This window comes from Cinclus cinclus, chromosome 14, assembly GCF_963662255.1.
Source record: "Cinclus cinclus chromosome 14, bCinCin1.1, whole genome shotgun sequence".
In the NCBI taxonomy this organism is placed as follows: Eukaryota; Metazoa; Chordata; class Aves; order Passeriformes; family Cinclidae; genus Cinclus; species Cinclus cinclus.
Window position 1 is genome coordinate 17,009,023 of NC_085059.1, and position 16,770 is coordinate 17,025,792.

The 16,770-nt window shown below is 42.5% G+C and overlaps 1 protein-coding gene across 1 annotated transcript in view; it reads right to left on the minus strand.

The window, feature by feature from the left end:
* CLINT1 (clathrin interactor 1) overlaps nucleotides 1–10,717 on the minus strand; it is a 47,307-nt gene extending 36,590 nt beyond the window's left edge. Inside the window, exon 1 of the mRNA XM_062502269.1 lies at nucleotides 10,656–10,717. Within this exon, the coding sequence (XP_062358253.1) occupies nucleotides 10,656–10,696 (41 nt within the window). The 5' untranslated portion in view covers nucleotides 10,697–10,717. The remainder of the gene's footprint in view (nucleotides 1–10,655) is intronic.
* Nucleotides 10,718–16,770: the final 6,053 nt, after the last annotated feature.

Here is a 16,770-nt window from a genome sequence, read left to right on the forward strand (position 1 = left end):
TGTCTAAAGGCTGAGATTAACACTACATTTTCAAACTGTCTCAAGAAATGCAGTCATCTGTTTGGTAGCAAGGAGAGCTAGAACACTGTAATAGAAGTTAACTCATTTGGAATAAATACCTCTGAACAGAGTTCCCCCCACACTTCACATGATCATATAGAGAAACAGTTTAAATAATTAAGTAATTGTCAAAACAAGGAATAATTTAAAGTGACAGCAATCTTTAAGATAGCAGCTCTATTTGTAGATGTAAGTTACCAAGACTAATTTATTTTCCAGAAGATGCATTCACCTACTGCAACTCCAATAAATCTAAGGTTATCAAAAGCCTTTTTCTTCCCTCCACATCCCAAAAGATCTTAAGAGAACCTTTCAACTGAGCAGTCTTGTAGAACGCAAAACACAAAACACACACCTCCAAAAAACACACAGGGAGGTATTTGTTTACTAAGTATAAAGTAATGTCTTGAGAGGAAACACTGAGCACAGTCTGTAACCTAGATTAGGATGATTCTAAACAGCTTGACAGGATGGGGAGAATAACCACCAAGAAACACATTTATTGCTCTGACTCAGAATGGAGTAGAGAAAAAAAATCCTACCTAACTCCCAATAGGTCCCATTATTACTACAACAGATTAAAACAATGCAGGCCAGTCTCATTAAATAAGCTGAATATACACTAATATTTCTAATCATATCCCAAATGAACCAGTTAATATCTATTAAGCATGCAGTCAATATTTAACTGGCCAGGATAGGACACACCCTTTGGATAAAGGGAGGAAAAAGTACAACTTGGAGGTGGTTTCCTTATAACCCATTAATAGACACTGAAAATATTGTTGTCGTGGTAATTTCATTCTTATTGACAAACCAAGCACCTCTAGAAAGATTTAATCAACTTAAAGCAACAGTCTATAGAGAATAGCCACTTCACCATTCTGATATAACCCAAATATATACCACCAGTATTTCTATTAAAATAAGATGTAGAAATTTAACCGGAAGCTTCTCATGTGAAGATCTGTTGGATCCTGAGATTAATTTGAGCCTGAATCACTCAAAGCAGCACCACACAAGACACAAAACCGTATTTCAATTTATATCCTTTCTCAGAAGCTTGTGACCCAAGAGTGGGACCAAAATATTGATGCTTACCCTCTCCATCACAACAGTGACACAAACAGAAAGGTAGGTTTGGGACCTTCAAGTTGTGATATACGAGACAGAACAACCTTAAATTTAAACCTGCATTTAACAAACCACTAACAGGACAGCTTTAAATAACAAAAATATGTAAAAATGTCTTATGGAAAAAGGCTCCCACAGCCCATCTTCCTATCCTTTCCCCATCATAAGTGTTTCTGCTGCCACGAGCAGCTGTTTGTAAAACACATGTCCAAATCAGTTATGAACCCTAAAACCATGGGGATGTTTTTAGCTGTTATCAACAAGAGATCACAAGCAAATACTGAACCACACACCAGCAGCACAAGGAAGGCAAAGACAGGGAATGGCCAGGTATCAGAGCTCCTCAACCTGCTTGTGAAATCATATGCTAAGGGCTGTTTTGCACTCAACCTGCACTTTGCCCCCAGACACTTATTCTTGCCCAAATACCATTCCTTCCTTTATGCCAGCACAAATATTTGTGTGACCATGGAGTTAACTATACCAGGGAACCAATCCAGTGGAGAAGTAAATTGGCAAAAACAACTGGTTAGTCAGAGATTGTCTCATCAAGCAGAAAGTCTGCAAGTGCCAGCAAAAGAGAGAGAAGTGTGCAGGCTGTGGCAGACAGGAGGCTGTGAAACCTCTTTCACCATCAACCTACGCTTACACTGACTGTGAAACTACAAACTCTGATTTCATGCCTTGGGTTAGGTTTTCTTATTGGTGAAAAGTGCTGACTATGTTTGAGATTTCAGGGCAACAAGGGGAGACATAACCCTGTGTCCAGTGTCCTCCACTTAGATGAGAACTTTAAGGGTCCCTCTCCTCTCCTTTCCCATCTCAACACCACTACTCTAACTCAAACCCAGATAATCTACAAAGTCCTTTTGGGAGAGAAAGAGCTTTCAATTGGGTCTGTTCCTCTTTCCAGTTCCTCACACAGCAATCCAAACATCATCATTACATAGCACACCATGCAAGAATGAATGCTCTTCCTAACTGGTACTGAAAAAATACTGAAGAGTACTCAGAGCACCACAGCCTATATAACTTTCTGGAAAGTAGTAAGATACCAACTTGTAACAATTTCACATGACCTCACCTTAGCATACCTTAAAAAAAATGAGTACACCCCAGTTAGAATTAGATCTTATTATGCAGAGAGGTAGAACAGAAGGACCATTTTGTTCTGGAGAATTATGTTCTCCTACACAAGTCCTCTTTCTAAAGAGGCTACCATGCATCATTCAAGCTTTAGCTGTGTAACAGCTTTTCATTCCAAATGGAACAGGTAAATAAATAAAGTTCCTGCTCCAAACTGAAACATGACAGCAGCTGTAAACCCTTGCGTCTAACTGGATCTATATTTGATCTGTGTCAATAAAATCCAGATCACTACAAGGAGCTGGAAAAAGACCAACTGCAAATCTGACTACTTTCTTCACTTGGTACATTTGCTACTAATTCAGCTTTTCATTCTCTTGCCCTACATTAGTTTTGCCTTATGAATACAAAAAAATTGAAATAAGCATTTAAACAATGTCTGTGAAACAGCCAACTTTTAACAAAATGTTATGCTTTTGTACATCAGTTTAAAAAAAAAAAACTGTTAAAGGGAATAGCTCTTCTCAAGGAGTTTCAACTACCTGCCCCTCTTCTTTCAATACCGTCTCAATTTAAATTCAGAGCACACAGTGGTAATTTGGAAACTGAAGCTCCTCATCAAGCACGTGCCAGCAAAGTATTTGAAACATACTTGAAGCAACAGGTCAACAGGCCAGTACACTCTGTATGATGGAGATGAGTTCAAACTGGAATTCTTGTATTATGACTTCGGACAAGCTGTACCAAACTTCAGAATAAATCAATAAAAGATATTCCAAAAGTTCCAGAATGAAGCACACACCTCTCAATCATTACATTTTTCTGTTCTTAACCTCTACCACCCTGTGAGGTAATGCTTCACTCATTCTCGAATGGCTCATCTTTGTTTTTAGAAAAAAATATCATTTTCACATAAATACAGAAATTAATTTAACACTTGAAATGAATGAAGACAAATACATAAGAATCAGACCAGCATTTTAAGATTGTATTTTAGGACAACTGCAACACTTAGAGTTGTACACTGAAACCGCAAAGCCTGAGTGAGGAGAGAAAGCAGCAGTGTACCCAATGCTTTGGAAGTAATTATACCTTGGATATGAAATCATTATGCAAATCAGCTAATATTCTGTAATACACTAAGTGGAAACACAACCAAGAGGAATTAGCATAGAACTGAGTTAAGCACCTTGATCCTTTTGACCACAGCTGCACAAAGTCATGTAGGTAAGGCTCTTATCCTTGACCAGTTTCATGCACTCCCCAGGCAGGAGCCCAGCCCTGCCTGGCAAGGGCACACAAAGCTCTGCTTTAGAAGCATTTCAAGAACACAGAAATTGTCACGCATACATCACTTAGATACCCAGAAAATACATAAAGCCAACACCTGAGCTAGCCTTACACAACATAATACAGACTATTGTGAGCTACCACAGGGTGGAAAATGGCAATAACACATTTGAAAGAGCACTAACAAAAGCACCACTTGGAGTGTGCTGATGAAACTGTGTGCTTGGCCACAACTACCTTATGCCAATAATAATAAATCTTAATAAATCCATCAGCTTGTCATATTTGCCTGTTTGATGAATTACTCCACCATCTGAATACTGAAATAAGAGAACACTGTATCTATGAATGTGAGGTAACAGAGCATAATACTTTCACAGATGCTTATCTCCCATGCTCAATTACATGGCCCAAAGGCTAGAACCCTTTTTCTTCCTTATTAATACCATCAACTTTCTAGAAGTTTTTTAAGGGAAGGAAGAAAGTCCTAAGAAGTAACTTGCTGTTACAAGTGCTTGGCAGAGACAGCCATGACTGGCTGCAGAGCCAAATGCTACATTCAAATCCAGTCCTTTTTATTGCCAAGACTTTCTTCTCTCTCTCAGCCCTCTGGTAACCAGGCAGAGCACAAACCCTTCCAGGGCTGAAGATCATCATCATTATCTTGCTTGTAATAATAATAATATAAAATGCTGTTCTTAAAGCAGTTATCAGCAGGACACCTCTTTAGCACCAATAGCAGAATAACTCATGCAGTGAGGGTTAACTAACCGCCCCTTACATAAAACTGTGGAAGTGTTCACTGCCATGAAGAACTTGCTTATGCAAACCAAAATAAATCTTAAATATAGAGAAAACTAAATGATCCTGGGACTGAAGCAAAGGGCTTTACAAGAGATTCAGATAGCAATGGACAAATGTTAGACAGTCATTTACCCTTCTGCTGGATATATTATATGATGGATCATTTACAACAGTACCTACTATTACTGAACTAGCAAACAGCATTTCATTAAAGAGCTCAACAGTCGGGGTGGACAAATCCATGAACCACAAGAAAATCGCCTGTAAATAAGAACAATTACAGGCACATCAAATAGAGAAAGCAGTTAGGCTGCAGAACTGAAAACCCCCAGCTAAGGATACATGGGATCCTGCCTATTTCTGGGCAGACATGAGCATTCCACAGGCAGAGAGCAAACAAAAGTCAACGGTAAGGTCTGTAATTGTAGGGTAAATGACTGAGGTGCATTTATCACATTAGCATCCTGCAGACATAGCATGCAGTAGCAGAGAACAAACAACATGAGACTGGAAGTCAACAAATGCAGAATTTTGTTCTGCATTTAACTGTTAGCAGCACAATGTGACTTGGTTTACTCGACAAAATTCTCTTACCAGCTTCCTTCATCTGTGACCTGGGAGTGAAGTGCAAGGTCTCATTACATGCTTTAGGCTGCAACAGCAAGGAATTGCAATGACAACAGAAGCAGTAAATCACTCTATTTAACCAATTTTACCCTCTTCTTTACAGACTGTACAATTAGAAGCACTAAAGAAAACATGCTGTTTATCAACCAGAACTTCTCCCCTGCCTAGTTCTATTAGAGCTCATGACAACAGCTCCTTTAACCCTTCCTTTCCCCCAAACACTTAAAAAAAATAAATCCTTTCTCATTGCATAGGTTTCATATCAGAATAAATAATAGAGGACCCAAGCACCTACCTCTAAAATAAATTGTAAGGTGTCATAATGCTTCCCTATTACAATCAATTCTAAACAAGACTATTTGCTCTCCATTTGAAAAGAAATTAAACCATTATATACTGGGGCAATTCATCAAGCTTGTGAAGTGTATGGAAACATCTCTGCAACACTTCACCTCCTACTCTCCAACACAAGGGAGTGCAAACACATTCCTGCTGGGCCACTAGAAAGGTGTGGCTAAGAGCAGTACCAGCAAAGCAGTTAGGGTTCAGTTCAGTGGACAAAACAGAACTGGAATGAGCGTGGAACAAAACAGGAGTATGGCAACTGTCATTTTCCTATTACTGGCAAGAAATTCAGAGTCTTCCCTCCTTTAATTTTTAAGTGAAACTACCTCACTCACCTGAATTAATGCAAATGAACATCTGGATAATACTGTCCTAACTATTTTCAGATTTGTCACCTTCATCCCTTTTTCCATGAGACTGGCAAAAGGTGTTGCAGTCACTGAGAGTGAGCTCAGCAGTCCCAGATGTGGAAACACATGAGACTGTTTCTTATCCTTTGATGTGTGGAAAGGTGCTCAAAAGGAGCTTTCTCACATTAAGGTCATGCATGCAGATCACAAAAGCTAAGAATGGCAATGGAATTTTAAAGAAAGTGGCTGTAAAATCTCACTACACTGTTACATAGGCAGCAACCTGATCTCAATGGGTCCAAAGGTCTTCCAGCCTGCCTGCTGCATGTCCTGCATGTCTGTGACAGAAACCAGGCAGCAAAAACGCTAACATAACATCTTACATTAAGAGAGAAATAATTGCAGTGAGAAGTCCAGCTGGCCTTGCTACCTATATACACACAAACACTGTGTTCTGCTTTGAGTTGAACCCCCTCGTGCAAGTTAACAATGTGCAGGAACCTTTCAGTAAAATAAGAATCAGCAGTTTCTGCTTCAAGAAGAGGAAATTCAACAGAACTAAAGAGAGATGACGGCCTGGCTTTTGAACTTGGCCACTAGGCCAAGCTGACCTTCAAGTTTCTGACAAGTTAAAAACTGTTTTAACAGGGTTTCTTAATATTCCCTGGTTTTCTTTTAAAAAAAGTAATGAGGTTTTCTTTATAGAACTCTCCTGGAAATCTCACAGGGAACACAAAGCACAACATGTACTTGTCCAATAAGACTTAAAAGTGAAGTTACCAAGTTGCGTAACACTGTGTTTCCACAGCTGGGACTCCTGAGCTCACTCTCAGCGACTACAACACCTTTTGCCAGTTCTGTTACCATACAGTGAGGAGAAATTTGGTTAAGGCCCTCGGTGATTTGATTATCAAACTACTGATACACCTATACCAATAAAAATATGACTTTTCTTGAGTAAGCTGCTTCTACGCAGTACCAGGCAGCCTGCAGATCCTTGGTCTCCCACACCTCACAAGCAGTAAATGCAACACTTGGCCTCAAGTTTCACCACAACTGCAAGATTGTTTCAGAGCAGGCATGGGGTAACCTGAGCCCTCTGCCACGGGTGCCACAATATCTGGACCGCTTTCACCAGAGCCTCCAGAGACAGAGCTGCAGATCCCACGGTGCAGTGGGAGAGAGGGAGACCAGACTCCTTCCCACCTGCCAAATGTTCCTGAAGCTCACACTCCCATCAGCAGCCCCGGTGTGTGACATGTGCCTCTGTAGTCTGTCACAGGAACTGGCCACCTCCTGCCTGAAATGCTGAGGCAACACAGTTACACTGCAGCACTCACCTAAGCCTATGACAAAAGAGAATGGAACAAGAAATCTCTGACATTGCCTTACGAGTGACTCAGAACTGCCACCTGACTCACCAACTTTGCACCAAGCACCACTCTGGCCCTGAGCCATCAGAAACCTCTGCCATTTAAACAGAGTTCACTGTCCTGGAGCCAGCGAGCTGAGCACAGAGGGCTGCATTTATTTTTGCAACTGTTTAGTTTACTTTCCAGCTCAGTTTTGAATTACTAGGGAAAAAGAATCCATACAAGTGATTACAAGAGTGAAAAGCTGCCTTCTTAAGTTAATTTATTCACATAGTAATATGAAATAGAATTTACTCCAGAAGAAATAAGAGAATGTAGACCTGCACCTTCTAAACTATAAACTAACCAGAAGTTCAATATAATTTCACACACTTTAAGAACTCTTCAACACACTGCAAAACCCATTAAGAAATCTGAGGTTGGAAGCATTTTGACAGTTATTTTGAAATTGCAAGAATAAACCTTATGACAAGCAGATTTTACTGGGTACAGACAGGTTTAATTAATTATTTGATTTAGACTGCAACCTTATTCACAGTGCCCAATCAGAAACAAGGTATTATTGTTCAGTAACAGACCTGATAAAGGCACTTAATATTTAAGGGAGGGAGTTTCACTGGCACTGAAGTTAACAAAGGGCAGAACAAGACACTTAACAAAACATCCTAGATCAGCAAATCTAATACCCTACCAGAGAGTCTTCCTCCTAAACTTCAAATCCAATAGGACTAGCACTCAGTATCTAAAATAATGGCCTCATGCACAACAGGATGCAGATCCATACTCTGGAGTTACTAAAAAATGCTACCATTAAAATAAGATTACTGTGGCATGAAGAGAATTATAAAGCACAATTCCAACCACACCAAAGAAATATAGAGACCAAATACTTCAAAACCACTAAATACAATATATATGTATTTTGCAGTTGCTAACTTATTTTTTGTTTCTAAGACTTTGATGAATGTTAACAGGTTACCATTTTTACCTGGGTTTTTGCATTTAAACTAACCCACAGCTATTTATCATCACTTGCAGAACTTTCACACACCCAAGTATCTGAGCATTGTGTAAGAAAAGTCCCCCTTGTTGAAACAGCTGACCTAACCAAGCTTTCAGCCACTGAAGCAAAAATAAGGATAAAAAAAAATAAACCCCAGATGAGTAAACTGAAACTCTAAGATAAGTATCAGCTGAATATGGAACCAAGATGCAGAACTCAAAACCACTCTCAAAGCTATCAGGATTTGAACTAGGAAGATTTCAAGATATTTCCACATTTTCGAAATCCTCATATAATCATATCCCTTTTTTAAGGAAAGAAAGGCAGTTTCTTGTTCAAGTTCAGTATACTGCTGCCACAGCATCAGCTGTTATTTATGAGGCAGATTATATCACTTAGCTTCCTCTGCAGAGAATTTGGTAAGTCATGGCCTTAAGACAGAAGACATTATGACAAATCTGCACCACACACAATGGGACTATTGATCCAGATGTCTGTAAATACTATTTACTCTGCAGGCACCACTTTTGTCCTGCCCATCCTCCATGTTTTTTTTAAAGAAACCATATGCTTTATTTGGATAATGTTATTCCCAGAAAACCGAAGTTTATTAAAAAAAAAAAAAATATTGGAAATGCTTGCTTCATGCACCTGTTCTGGAAATAGGACGTCTTTTCCAACTCAGATTTTGAAGTACTATTGGACTTAATAACTCATATCCTTAGAAGTAAACATTTTAAAAGCAGTGACAATATTATAATGCTACAGTGATCATTAATCCTACAGACAAAAAAGTACACAAGTAAAACTTAAGAAAAAGTTTATTTCCCCGAGAGGTCCTGGAACTCAAGTTAGGGTTGTACTCCTAAACACCTCATCTGTCACATTATTAAAACTACTTTACCCAGGGTTGACTTTGCACACAAATGCTGCAAAAAGTAAATAACTTCCTCAGGACAAGACTAAATCACAGAGGTTTTTAAATATCATCCAAATCTTGGCCTAGAAAAGTCTCAGTTTAGTACACAGCACCATGAGCAAAACAGTTGATTATCATAAATAAGCTGACACTTCTCTTCAGTTTGCAATCTTTAAGACTATACATCACACAGGCCCTTTTAAAAAATGTTCAGAGAAACAAAAAAAATAAAAAAAGTTTAAAACAGAGCCTCAGTTTTGAAAGACTTTTGACTCATAAGGGCAGGTACAACTTTGTCATTAATACCATATGGTATATACCAATCTACAGACCTTCAGTCAGTTATTCCTCTTAGCATTCCACAATTCATAGAACACAGAATGGTTTGGAGTAGAAAGTAATTTTAGGGAGCATCTAGGCCAACCCCCTGCCGTGAGCAGAGACATCTTCAACTCACAGAATTACTGGGGCTGGAAAGGAGTTCTGGAGAACATCCAGCCCAACCCCCTGCCACGAACAGGTACACCTGGAGCAGGCTGCACAGGATCACATCCAGCCAGGTTTTGACTATTTGCAGAGAACGAGACTCCACAACCTCTCTAGACAGGCTGTTCCAGTGCTCTCTCACCCTGAAAGCAAAGAAGCTTTTCCTCACATTCAGACAAAACTTCTGTGTTTCAGTATGTGTCCACTGCCCCTTGCCCATCTTGGGCACCGCTGAAAAGACTGATGGAGAAGTGCTCCAAGCTTTCCCGTATACACTTATTATTTGAGGAGGCAAAGCAACCCTTGCTAAATTATCCAGCCTATCAAACTTTTCTCATGCCAAAAATGAAGGAGCGGCTGACACACGCAATAATAACGTCATGCTCTCCATTTGCGACACAACAATCACGACAACGAAGTTTTCAGTGGGAGGAAGCTCTATTCAAGGAAACAAACTCGTAAATATCTGAGCTATTTAAATGTGTAAGGGGTGCGAATGGGCATCTCAGTTCTCTATCCCGCTTCGCCTCTGAATGGCCGGGGCTTGAGAGTCAACGGCAATTGCAGGCAAACCCGTCCTCAGAAAGGAAGGAAACACTTTAGAGAGCATGTCGTGACTTGGGAAGCTCTCCCAAAAACGTGCAGGTGATTCTTTACCCACCTCCTGCTTTGAGAGACTTGCCTGCTCCCCCTCAGGGGCCTAAGGGCCACGCTGGGAGCCAGTCCAGCACAGACAGATTCTAAAGGCTTGTACACCAAACCGGGCACACACGGCCCGCGACCCTGGCACAGGAGGGGGCACCCAAAGCTGAAGCGCTGGTCGCCAAGAGCTGGAAGGGCCCAGATACGCCCGAGAGGGGCGGGAAAGCAGCCAGCCATAATGGAAAAGCCACAGACTACCTGAAAAGCAACTCCTGCCTGCCTGCAGCCCCGGAGGGGCCACAGAGCCACGCCGGGAGGGCGTTCAGGGGCCACCCCGGGCATTCATCGGGGGACAGGGACGGAAGCAGGGAGAGACAAGGGGGCCGGGGTCAGCCGGGCACAGAGGGGGTGCGAGGCCGCCACCTCAGCAGGGGAGGGGCCGCGGCCATGTTGGGGGGGGCAAGGGGAGCGCGGGCCCGGCGGAGGGGCCACGGCCGAGCCGCCCCCGGCCCCCGCGCGCGCCCCGCCCTACTCACGCCTTGTCCACCAGCTCCCGCACTTTCCACATGTTCAGCATTGGCGCTGACCGCCCGGAGACCCGCCCGGCCCCGCTCCCTCCGCCGCCGGCCCCAGGAGGCCCCGCTCGCCGCGCTTCGGCCGCCGCCGCCTCCGCCGAACCAGGGACGCGGCGCCGCTCCCGGAAATGAAGGGTCGGGCGGCCGTGCGGGCTGCTGGGAGATGGAGTCCCGGGGAAGGGGGCCGGGCGCGGAGCCTGCGGGGAGCCGCGGGGCTGCCGGGAGTGGTAGTTCGCGGCTGTAGGCGCGGGGCCTGCCGGGAGCGGGCCTGAGGGGCGGGGAGGGAGGGAAGGGGCGGGACGGGACAGGACGGGGGTGAGGTTGGTCGGAGCGAAATTGGTCGAGGTGGGAAGATGCTCCAGCGGCCTTTTCCTGAGGGCTTCACGGGCGCTCTCACGCGGCGGGCGCACCGAGGGGTTGTGCCTGTCTGGGGAGCACGGACAGCCCGGCTCAAACCTCCCTCACACCCCTGCAGCGTGCAGCCTGCATCCGCAGCCCGGCGAGGCGCAGGATGGAAAAAGGCTGTGAAGGAGTTGGTTAAAGTCAAAACACTGGCGTAGAATCCATGTCGGACCAGAATGTGGTTTTACACTCGGCTTTTAGCGCGAGGAACTCTTAAGAGCAGCATCCTGTCCTTAGGCCGTCCATCTGCTGATCACGGTGTACGGTCTGGAGCGAATTGCCACTGGAATTTCCAGATCCCCAAGGTGCAGATTTGGGAAAGAAACGGCTGGAAAAGCAGATGGGAGGGTGCAGCATTGGGGGGTGCCCCAGAGTCCGCTGAGGCACTGCACAGGCAGACCCTTGTCTGCACTTCTGGAGAAAGACCAAGTTGATTGACAAAACCCAGGGAGCAATCGCGTAAAAGCTGCCTCAGGAGAACATTGGCTGTTATAACATGCTTGTAAGACAATATACATCTCCAAACTCTTTTCCAGAGACAAATGCAAATTATTTTAATTTCAGATATTCTTTCAGAGCCAGCAAAACAAGGCACAAGAAAGATCAGTTGTAATGGCACTTGCTGCTCGAACAATTCACTTCTTTTAAAAGTTAGTTGTTCTTGAGCTTGTCAGGAAAACTCAACAGCTGAATTCCTGCCCGTTTTCTGACATCTCACTGTATCTTTTCACACAGACTTTCATGGCTTCTGTCTCCTGCATATGTCCATGAAATCTCTTTGAATATAAGAACTTCCTGAACAGATCATCAAATCCAGCATCCTCTTCCTAAGAGCAGTATTAGAGGTTCATTAATTTAAAGAATGTGGATGGATCAGTCCTCAGGTACATCTTTCAAATTTTCAGTTTTCTGTGGCTTAGAGAGTCAGCTCTGGAGTATTCATGCTAAAACTTTCCCTTTAGCAGCACTGGATGCATTTTTGGTTTTTTTTATTTAACTGGTTGTTTTTTGAGCCTCGCTACACCTTATGGTAGTGAATTCACTGTTCTGTCATGACAAAATGGCTCCTTTTGAGTGATTTAAATTGTCTGCTTCATAGCTTTACCAGTTCAAGTAGTGTGAGAATTCATACATGACAATTCCCTAGCACTCCTTTCCTGGTCACTTGCAAATTTAGAAATCTGTTGATTTCTTACTACACTGTTTATTACTGCCTAAGACTTGCAATGTACTTAATTTCTGCAGAAGGCTGTGACCAGCCTAAAGGTGGTTTATGGATTTTTTTCTCCGTTCCCTTCGTAAGAGTTCTTAACAGAATTTTAATTTCTGAATGCTGCTGAACCCTGAGATGATATTTTAATCTGCAGCACAATAGCAATGATGACTGTGGTTGGTGTGTAACTGAACCAGTTTTGGTGCCCCCACAGATGTGAGACACGTGGCCATTGAGGACTGGGAGGAGGGAGATGCTTAATTTCATACTGTAACACCTGGCAAAGCAAGCTGGGTGAGACTCTTGCTGTTTAATATCAGCCTTTTAGTTTTTTCTGTGAGTACACTGACATTTGTCTTCAGGAGCAGATGATGTTTATAACCTCTGTTTAATGAAGAAATAACAAGGTTTAATAACTGGGGCTTGCAGAAACACACCTTTTCTGATTGGCTGGGAATGTTGTTATTTTTAAGTGTGGCTTCAGTCCATATTGGATCAAGATCAGATTTCTAAATACATTTCTGATGAACTGCAAATTCCCTAGATTCTGCTGTGGTGCAATGAAACTGATGCTCTTGTTAGGTCTGGTTTTCTTGAGCAGCTGCAGAGTGCTGGGGCAGAGCTGCCAGCTCATGGGAGGCTGCCAGATTCCAGGGTCCAGATTCAGCCACACCTCAAAGTGCACATATCCCCAAAATCAAATGCACCCATTCCTCAATATTTTCCTCACTATTTAAACAGTGTTTATTTGAAACACTTTGATTCAGGGATAACATTTGAATTGAAATAGTTAAGGGTCAATAAGCCACTGGGATTTGGCTGATGTGTTTGTTTTATAGAAATTGTTGTTTCCATGTGAGAAAAAATTACAACCCACTGTAATTGCATTCTTCAGAAAAAAAAAGAGAATGGTAAAGAGTATTTTAGGTGCAGGCATAGGAGAATGACAGTATATGCAGAAGAAAGAAAGGCTGAAGCAGGGATTTAAAAGATGAAGGTGAGTATATTCTCAGCATTGCTTGCTATGTCTGGATGCAGTAATGGGGCAAGGAGAGATGACTGGCATTTATTGTCAATTTTAAGGTATGGTAAAAAGCAAGTCTTTATGTGACATTGAATGCAACGTGAGTGACAGTAATTTTGCCATCCCCATTCTGTCAGCTGCTGATAAAGTGCATGAGCATATGTATAATTTCTGAATGATGTGAAGACACTTTCTGGTTCATAAGTAATTCCTTTAAAAAAAAAAAAAGATCTGATCGGTGAAGGGAGAGGGTAATGCAGTTTCAAAGCAATGCAATATTCAGCATAACAGGTAGTACTTGTAACATATATCATGTAGAGGAACTGTACTTTATTATAATTTGAGCCATCAATTACAGGAGAAGCAGTTAGAGAAATTGAACTAATTTGAGCACTGCAATAGAGTTTGCACCTGGCTATTCCAGAAGTTAATATGGGCCATTTGGTGCACAAAAAGTCTTGCACATTCCAAATGCCTGGAGAGCAATATTGTTGTTAATATCAACCATATTAATGCACAGTAGAGACATGTCCAAATCAGTGATTAATTTACAATTAAAATGCATGGGGGGGAAAGAGGAATGTCAAAGAAAATCAGATTGTGGCAGCATAGGGAGGCTATGACACAGCCTGAGGAAAACTTTTCATTTAAAGCAGTATTTATTTCCATGATTTCATAAAGCTCCACTTTTTACCCACTTACACAGCTGAAATCTGAATTTCATAAAGTTTGTTTGTTCTAAGAATTAGTCAGTGGGCCAGAAGCAACTCTGGAATAATGTTTCCCATTTGTAGGCTGGTTACCATCCAGGCTTTTCTGAAAAATTGCAGCTTCTCTGAGTCCAAATGTGTCTTTCTGTAACACATCCCAGCAGCACAACATCATATTCCAACCAGAGGGTCCCTAGCTGGGCTGTTTCAGAACCTGTCTTCCTTCTCTGCCACAGAATGGTTTTGCCTCTGGCAAAATCCTCCAGTCCCTTCCATGGGCAAAGAACTGTCTGTGAAGCTTCCACTACCTAAGCCCACATCACACTCATTTCAGGAGAGAATCTTGAGGGGCAAGCAGTAATAGAGAATATTGGTGGGGAATGCTGGAAAGTGTGGGGGTTGTGAAAAAAAGACTGTGAGTGATGTTCCAGTGTTATCCCCCCTCAAGCTGCCCTGCTGAGATGATCCACCCTTTTACTGACAGCCTCTGCATGGCCAGGACCTTTCTGACTCACTGTAAAGGAATGTAGGTAGCAAACTTCAAAGTTTTTTAAGAAGTGAAGATGATTCTATTTTAAGCTTTAGAACCAAGACTACAACTGCCCGTGTTATGCATGTGGAAGACTAGGAGCGCCAGGCAGAGGGGATGATTTATCTCAGGATCTGGGAGGACAACCCTGCCCTTCAGACAGTTTCTTCTGCCAGCAGAACATGGGCAGAAGTCCCGGCAGGGGGGCTGTGCTGACTGTTAACACCGGGCTGCATCCAGCCCAGTGCTGCTTTTTTTTTCTAGCCTGAAGAAATGAAGGTTGATTCCATACTGTGGATTTTCAGTCTGTCTCCTCTCCCTTTTGAAACGGTTGAACCAGTTCACTTAGATGAGGCAGAGATGGTTTGCTCTCAAAGTGAATTACAAATTTATGGAGAATTCTTGCAAGTTGTCTCAGAATAAATGACTGAACGGGAGAGACCTTATTGTTGCTGCTCCTGGAAAGATGTGCTTAGCCTTTAATGAACAACATTTAAGGTCAGAGTTCTCAGGGTTCTCCATTGTCCAGTAAGCAGTAAACTCTGGCTTTTCCTGTGCCTGGGTTATTCACAGCTTTGCCTTTTTGTTGTGGATTCCCTAATGTCTAGAAGGGGGTGAGTTCCCACTGCCAAAATATTACCATTTAATTATCAAACCAATCAACTGTGAGACAAATGTCCCCAGGGAAGCAATCTTCATTAGTTCCAATTTTTGCAGAGCTACTTGGGGTTTTTTTGGTTTCTCATTTTCTCCCACATTAGTAACTGGCAGTGTATGTATATCTCCAAATTAGGATAGAAACGTGGGGTTTGGGGATGGCCAGTTAATGGATAATATTAGATGTTCTGAGCTTTCCTTCAGGCTGATGATGTGATTTGATCTGACACTGTTCTTGGGGAGGCTTTGGAGATACAGGTTTTAAAATGTTACCACTGTTAGAAGTTTAAAATACAGGGAAACCCTGTGTGAATTATGTCCTGATGTCACCACAGCTGTCTCTGTCACACCCTTAGACACCTCCTTTAAGTGGATATGGTACTTCCCATGGAAGATTTAGGAGTTTGTATTTGAGAACTGATTCTCAGTAGAATTCTCTCATATGAACCACACATGATCTTTATTCTTCTCCCAGAAACTCATGTCCAGATTCCTCAGTCTTTTGTTACAGCTCCGGTATATTCTGACTCTAGAGTCTGGATTGTTGCTGATTGCTGTTGTGCAGCTGTTCCAGTAAGTTCTTTTGTCTACTGACAACAATTCACCTCTCTGGCATTTAAACTATACAGGAGGAGGAGAAAAGGACAGGTCACTGTCTGCTTTTTGTAACAATCAGCCGCGGACAGATTTGTCTTGGTTAGCAGGCTGGGTTTCAAGTTCCAAAATGCCTGTGACAGTGGCCAGAGTTAGAAAACTGGTAGCAGAACAGGGCTGAACCAGAAGCACATGCCAGACTAGTGAGGTCAGGATTCTTGAGGATGGTTGCAGCCTGTAAGTGTTCCCATTTATTACACTGTCAGTTTGATTGCAGTCCAAGTCACTCAGCTTTATGCCAGATCCCCGAGCCAGAAAGGTCTTGTTTGCCTTATTTCCTAAGGATACAAATCTTCTGAGATCTCCCTGTCTCTGTATTTGTGTCTTTCAGTCCCCTTGCAATATTACTGTTGGGCCAATTTCAATCAGATGAGATACAGGGGTGGCCGGCTTAAGGATTTGAAGTTGTGTTTTGTGAAATTGCACAGCTGTGTGGAGAGAGATACCATAGGAAAGCTCTGTAAGGATGTAGTAGGAGTAGAATGGCTGGAGTAGGAGTTCAGTCAGATACTGAGGATCCCCTTGGAGAGCATTCCTGCCAATGTTCCTCAGGGACTTTGTCTTACACATAGGAGAATCCAACCACAAGACACAAAAGGAAAACAGGTCTCCTTTACTGCTCTCTGAAGACCTCATTTCACTTTGCCTATTCTCATATAGATTAACTGCTGCCATAAATGCCTTACATAATCCATCAGATAAAGCCCTACTATGACTTTCCATCAGCTGTGAACACAGAGAGGACAGAGTTATAGACTTCCTTCTTGGTGCATCTAAATAGCCCCAAAACAGCTGAAAGAAATGGCACTTCAAAGTCATCTTCAAGCTGTGGTCCAAGGCAGCTGCTCTTTGGTAAGGCAGAGAAACATGGTCAAAGAAATCACTGC